This window comes from Crocuta crocuta, unplaced genomic scaffold (genome assembly GCF_008692635.1).
Source record: "Crocuta crocuta isolate KB4526 unplaced genomic scaffold, BGI_CrCroc_1.0 scaffold55, whole genome shotgun sequence".
NCBI classification, from domain to species: Eukaryota; Metazoa; Chordata; class Mammalia; order Carnivora; family Hyaenidae; genus Crocuta; species Crocuta crocuta.
Window position 1 is genome coordinate 1,403,213 of NW_027530512.1, and position 6,663 is coordinate 1,409,875.

Here is a 6,663-nt window from a genome sequence, read left to right on the forward strand (position 1 = left end):
CCTGCAGCTGCGGGGGGTGGGGGGGGAGACAGCAGGCCAGGCCTGGGACCGAGAAGACGGCCCCACCCGCTCCGGGTCTCCCTTCTCCCTCGCTTTTCCACCCCTCCTCCATTCCCCCCAGCAGAGCTTCGTGAACCCTCCAGAATTAAAGACCAATGGGTCCTTTTGGTGGGGGAGGGGAGGCAGATAAAAGGACGAAATAGCTTCACATCAGGACGCAGACTAACCTTGTGGTTTTAACGCGCAGCCTGCTCTGTCCTGAAATCTGGAACTCATTACCTCATCACCAAGAAACTGCACGACCCCACCCCCCCTTTCTTGGAGCTGGGTAAAGGAACGAGCAAACACCCCTTTAAGAAAGAAACCTACACTTGAATGATTTAAATTAAGGTGGATGGAAGTTATTTCCCTTTCTGGCGCTTGCCAGATTTCAAGAAAAGCTGAAATATGGGAGCAGGGGGAGGGAAGCAACAGGCGGCTGGACAGCAGCAGAAGGAAAGGCAAGGGGCAGCAGCCGGGTTAAAAATGGGGGCCATCAATTTAAGTCAGAGGGGGCCGGATAAAAGCAGACCCGGCTGGGATCACGTAGGTTCGTGGTTGCAGCAAAAGTTCTGTGTTTCGCAAAGATGAAAAACAACCGGTTCCTTAACACAGTTGTGATTTGGAAGGTTTCCCTGGGTCTGCTCGGAGGTTGACGAATACACCAGAAATGCAATAAAAATGCGTGTGTGTGGGTGGGTGGTGGTGGTGAGAGCGCGACTAGAGCGCTCTGCTCCGCCCGCCCTGTCCTTTCCAAAGAAACGTGTTCATAATGGGGTGACCTAATTACATCGCAATGGAACCCGCTCTTAGCCACTCAGCGCACGGGGTTTCATAACAGACCCGGCCGCCTTGAGTGCTGGGAAGAAACGTGCGAGGGCTGAGGAGGCGGCCGGGCACGCGGGGAAAATAGGAAAGAAACAGCCCCGCGATTTCCGTCTTCGCTCCAGCACCCAGGGGCCGTGGGCGACACGTTAACAACTTTTTATTTGGGTGGATGGAGAGGCCTCTGAAGCTAACAGTAAATATATTACAGTCTTAAAAGGAGTAATAATCTATGGGGGGGGGCTTTCGGTTTGGAAGATCCCATGCCCCCTTCCCCCCCATCCCGCCCAAACAGCGCAGCCTGACAAGCCATATGTTCCGTTCCCGTGGGGGCGGGGGAGAAGCAACAATAAGTTAAAAGTGTCGCCTCCCCCATTTCTTTACCTTCATTCTTGATAAAGTAACTTTTTTTCATTGTTCAAGCGTCTAGGGTGTGTGTGTGCGTGCGTGTGTCCCGTAGTTCAGAGCGCGCGTGGAAAGTTGTGCGTTATTGGTGTTTTGGGGGGGGGCGGATTGGAAAGGATATTCATGAGCATTCATGTTTTCTTTCTGATAAAGTTTAAGGGTTGGATGCGTGGGATCAATCCCAGTCCCAAGCCTGTTAAGCAAGCAATCCTTCCGGGCGGTGGTCTTTTTCACGACTGCCCCTCCCGCCGTCCGGTTGCAAAGCACAGGAGAGTGTAGACGCGTGCGGCGCGCGAAATCGTGCTGCGGCTCGCTCTGCTGGGTCCGGGCCTCCCCGGGGAAAAACTCTCCCTAGTTTCCCCCACCACTCTACCTCCCCCACGACCTGTTGAAAAACAAAACACAAAAAACTGAAAACCCTAGACCCGAATGCTTTCCGCGTCCCAAATTCCCGATGTCCTGGCCCTGCCTGGTTTGCGGAAGGCAGCCGAATGCGTAAGAGAACTCGGGAAAGAGTAAGTTGTGGGGGGCACTTGGAGAAGTTTCAGGGGAGATCTGCTCAAGATGGAAACCGCAGCCCGGTCGCTAAGGACGGGCTTCTGCTCCCGCTTGCAAAAAGAGAAAGTCGAGCCCGCCTTCCTGCCCGACAAAAAAAACAACAACATAACAACAAGAACCCCGAAGAGGGTGGAATGAGTGATGTCACAGAGCCGCGCTCGCAGGCTGACAAAGGGGGGGCGCACCCCTCGCACCGCGCGGCCCCAGAGAGGGGCGCCCCAAGCGCCAGGTAGCCAAGCGAGAGACTCGAAACTTTTCCTCTTTAAGAAAAAAAAGTTGTGCGCTGCTTGCAGTTGGTTTTTTTTTTTCTTCGCCTTCTTTCCTTGTTTCCCCTCCCCCTTCTTCCTTTTGAAAGTTTCTTTTTTTTTTTTTCCGAGTTTGACCGCATGGCTGATTCAACTTCAGTGTCAATCAACTTTTTTTTCCTCCTCTTCCTCATTTAAATAAGTTTAAAGCTCCTCCTCCTCCGGGGCCACCAAACTGAACTTTATAAATTGGGCTTCGCGCGCCGCAGCCGGGGAGAGTCAGAAAGGCGAGGGGCGCCGGGAGCAGGCGTGTGGGACTCCAGACCGGAGAGCCGGAGGCTGCGCCTTCCCCGCACCGGGACCTTCGCGACACACCAGATCCTCGTCCCTGCCCCGTGCGAGCGCCCAGGATGACCACCACCCTCGTGTCTGCTACCATCTTCGACTTAAGCGAAGTTTTATGCAAGGTAAAGTGCGGCGGAGGGTTCGCTTTTCAAAGTTTTCTTTTTTCTCTTTTGCCTAAAGAAAGAACCCTCAAAAGTTCAGGTTTTGGAAAGCAAGGAGGAAAGGAAAAGAGGCAAGATGGTTCTTTTTTTCCCGTCTTACTTTCCCCCAGTTTAAAGGAATTTGGCTCTCTCCTTCTCACTCTTTGAGTTTCAACAGGTCCTGGCGGCTACTGCATGGGAATTTGGAGATCAGGGGTTTGGGGGGCGAGGTTTGCGTGGCGGGGCCGCCCGAGGGATGCGGGGCATTGGCCGGGACCATATTTTTGGTGACTCTGTCGCCCATAATGTGCTGCTTGAGCCCGGTTTCGCTGGTCCGCTCGGTTTGCCTGTGCGCGCCCTGGGTCTCGCTGCCGCCGGGAGGGGTTCGAGTCTCTCCAGCCACACCGCTAGCCAGTGGGGTCAGCAGGGGCGCCCCTTGGGGCAGTGAGTTTCGGGACGACCTCTTACTGGGATGTCTGATGTGGAAGGGCTAGGAATATGCGGGAAAAAAGGCCAAGAGTTGTGATTCAAAAGGATGTTGCAAAACGGGTTTGCAGTTCGCCACAGCTCGTCCAGGCTTCCTTCTGTGATCGCCTACACTACTGCAAACTTTGGGGTGAAAATGGTACGAGGCTTGACCCGCTTACCTGTTTTCCGAGGGGGTGGGGGCGGGGGCCTCGAGAACAAAATGCCGGCCTGAGCTCAAGGGGCTCTGCGGGGAAGGATTTAATGAGGCCTCCTTAAGTGGTGTAGCTTGCCAGCCGGTGTGGAAAAAAAGCAAGTTTTAAACACAACGTCCCACGAATTCGGTTTAAGCGTACACAGCGAAAGACTATGGATGTTAGGTTATTTTCGCCCCTTCTCCTCACTTGGAAAGCGGGGAGCTGCTAGGCTACTTTTAATTGCTGAAGTGTTTTGCCTTCTTTTAAACACGTTGGGTCATGTCGCTCTCTTTTCCCAGCTTGCTTCTCCAGTCGGCCCAGCTGCCAGGGCCTCAGGGCTGCAGGGTTGGGGTGCAGGGACTCCGAGGCGCTGAAGAGCTACACCAAAAAGAGTTTGAATTTCAGCCTCCTTCCCTTTGGGCTTTTCCAAACTCCAGTTGCCCCGGCGGCTGCCTGAGCTCTCTTGCACTTCTTCCTTCTTCCCGGCTTTCTCCCTCTTTGATCCGTTTCTCTTTCCCTCACCCGCTACCTCCCCCCCACCGCCCCCCCAGGACTTTTTAAATGAACCTTATTGTTGGGAACCGGCTCTCAAGCTCACAACTCGGTTCCTGTAATCCGCTCTGTGGGGTGGTTGCTGTTACAGATTCCCGATCCCCTGCAGCTGATCCTAAGGGACCAACTTTAGAATTTGCACAATGACACCCACATGGGCCGGGAGCCAACTCCCTGGTCCCCAGCTTGTGCCCTTTCCGAACCTCGTGTACAGATTGGGCCGGTGACCAGGGTATATACCATTGGAACAGAAACCTGTTCGTGGTGGCTCTGCTTCCCTCCCCCAAATCCATTATCAACTGGGAGGGGGGTATGGGGGGATTTGGTGCTTTCCTTTTCCTTCTCACCTGCAGCTTTGCGTTAAAGATTAAACACTGGCGCTCTCATCCAAGCCTACCCTTGCAGCCAGAACACTAACTGCAAAGGCATCTTCCTGGTGGAGGGGGTGGGGAGATCATTGTAGAAGGCACCTCTTCCCGGAGCATGGGGCAATGAACTTTATTTTAGAATACCATCCTCCTGCCCCCCCCATCCCCACCCCAGACCAAGGATTTCTCCTACCCCCTCCTCTTTCTCTCCTCTCGGCAAGATAAAGCAAAGGCAGTCTGGAAACCTGTTGCCAAAAGAAGGGAATCTTTCTGAAGTAGGAAGTTTAGTCTTAGGAGACCGTGTGTGTGTGTGTGTGTGTGTGTGTGTGTGTACCTGTGTGAGTGTGTGTGTGTGTAGTGTCAAACAAGGAAGAACTGATTAAAAGAAGGGTACTCAGAGTCTCCTGAGGTTTACCTGTTCTTGTTAGTGGGAAGGGGAGTCTAGAGAAGTCTGAGTTGCAGGAGATATTTTGAGCTGAGGAATCTATTGGGGAGGTGAAGAAGTTAGATTGTATGGATCTTAAGTGGTAACTTTGGGGAGAGCGTATGGGTGTGCATACCAGGGGTCTGCGTGGAGGAGGGTGCATGAATAACAATTTCTTATAGGTCAGGATTTTGTGGTTTCTTAATGTTTGGGGCCAAAGTAAAGCGAGGGGGCTGGTCTGGGGGAGGCGGCTGGCCCGGGCTGAGTTAGAGGTGGTGCCTTAGAGACACAAGGGGCATTTCTGATTGTGGAGGGGGCTGTACTTCGGGGTACCATGGCCTTTGTCACCAAGCATTCTCCCTCTCCCCTGTCTTCCCTCCAGGGTAACAAGATGCTCAACTATAGTACTCCCAGTGCAGGGGGCTGCCTGCTGGACAGGAAGGCGGTGGGCACCCCTGCCGGCGGGGGCTTCCCCCGGAGGCACTCAGTCACCCTGCCCAGCTCCAAGTTCCACCAGAATCAGCTCCTCAGCAGCCTCAAGGGCGAGCCGGCTCCAGCTCTGAGCTCTCGGGACAGCCGCTTCCGAGACCGCTCTTTCTCAGAAGGGGGCGAGCGGCTGCTGCCCACCCAGAAGCAGCCCGGGAGCGGCCAGGTCAACTCCAGCCGCTACAAGACGGAGCTGTGCCGCCCCTTCGAGGAGAACGGTGCCTGTAAGTACGGGGACAAGTGCCAGTTCGCACATGGCATCCACGAGCTCCGAAGCCTGACCCGTCACCCCAAGTACAAGACGGAGCTGTGCCGCACCTTCCACACCATTGGCTTTTGCCCTTATGGGCCCCGCTGCCACTTCATCCACAACGCTGAGGAGCGCCGCGCCCTGGCCGGGGCCCGGGACCTCTCCGCTGACCGTCCCCGCCTCCAGCATAGCTTTAGCTTTGCTGGGTTTCCCAGTGCCGCTGCCACCGCCGCTGCCACGGGGCTGCTGGACAGCCCCACGTCCATCACCCCACCCCCCATCCTGAGCGCCGATGACCTCCTGGGCTCACCCACCCTGCCAGATGGCACCAATAACCCCTTCGCCTTCTCCAGCCAGGAGCTGGCGAACCTCTTTGCCCCTAGCATGGGGCTGCCCGGGGGTGGCTCCCCGACCACCTTCCTCTTCCGGCCCATGTCCGAGTCCCCTCACATGTTTGACTCTCCCCCCAGCCCTCAGGATTCTCTCTCGGACCAGGAGGGCTATCTGAGCAGCTCCAGCAGCAGCCACAGTGGCTCAGATTCCCCCACCTTGGACAACTCAAGACGCCTGCCCATTTTCAGCAGACTTTCCATCTCAGATGACTAAACCCCCTGGGTAGGGAGGGACCCCCTGCCTACTCCACCCCCCATCCTTACCCTCCCCTCCCTACCTGCCTGATTCCTGACAACCCCTACATTAACAAGGTTAAGCTCAACCCCTATCCCCCAGAACCTGGGAATGCCNGTCAATTTGTCAGTAGCTTCCTCTGGCTTGAAAACCCCTCTCCTCGATTTTATAGCCCACTTACCATGCATAACAGACAAGTCCCATATTTGTCAGTAGATGCCTTTTTCCCCCCTCGGCTTAAGCCTTAAGTGCCAAATCACAAAAGAAAAAGCAGTAACAGTTTACAGAAGCAATTTAGTGCCTTGTAATCTAACTTTGTCACTGTGACTACATTACCTCTTCAGCGCCAGAGGGCACCCGTGGGCCTCCCTGAGCCTCTGCCCATGGGGAGGGGGAGGGGACCCAGAACCAGCAGCTCCCTCCGCTGGCGATCCCAACTGCACCTTCCCTTCCCTTATTTCAGCCTCCCACACCCTCCCCCTTCCCCTCTCCCCATGACCCCCACACCCCTCTTGGGAGAGTTGTTTGCTGACTCGGGTTTTTGGGGAAACCTATCTTGACATTCAAAACCTTTTTCTTCCCGACCTGAACCTCTTTTGACTAATCTTGCCTGGGTTCGCGTAGGTCTACAGGAAGGAAGACAAAAAGTGGATGAAGATCGTGACATTAAGTGGGACTTTGTGATTTAATTTTTTTTCTTTTTTTCTTTTTTTTTTTTTTTTTAAAGTGGGGGGGGT

At 54.7% G+C, this 6,663-nt stretch overlaps 1 protein-coding gene and 1 long non-coding RNA gene across 2 annotated transcripts in view; one reads left to right on the forward strand and one right to left on the reverse strand.

The window, feature by feature from the left end:
- LOC144234018 (uncharacterized) overlaps positions 1–784 on the reverse strand; it is a 13,536-nt gene extending 12,752 nt beyond the window's left edge. Inside the window, exon 1 of the long non-coding RNA XR_013335837.1 lies at positions 228–784. This is a non-coding gene — a long non-coding RNA (uncharacterized LOC144234018). The remainder of the gene's footprint in view (positions 1–227) is intronic.
- A 1,557-nt stretch (positions 785–2,341) lies between these two features.
- Positions 2,342–6,040, forward strand: ZFP36L1 (ZFP36 ring finger protein like 1). Its single transcript, XM_077767114.1, has 2 exons — positions 2,342–2,539; positions 4,946–6,040. The coding sequence occupies exons 1-2, from the start codon at positions 2,483–2,485 to the stop codon at positions 5,903–5,905; spliced, it is 1,017 nt and encodes a 338-aa protein (XP_077623240.1). The 5' UTR covers positions 2,342–2,482; the 3' UTR covers positions 5,906–6,040.
- Positions 6,041–6,663: the final 623 nt, after the last annotated feature.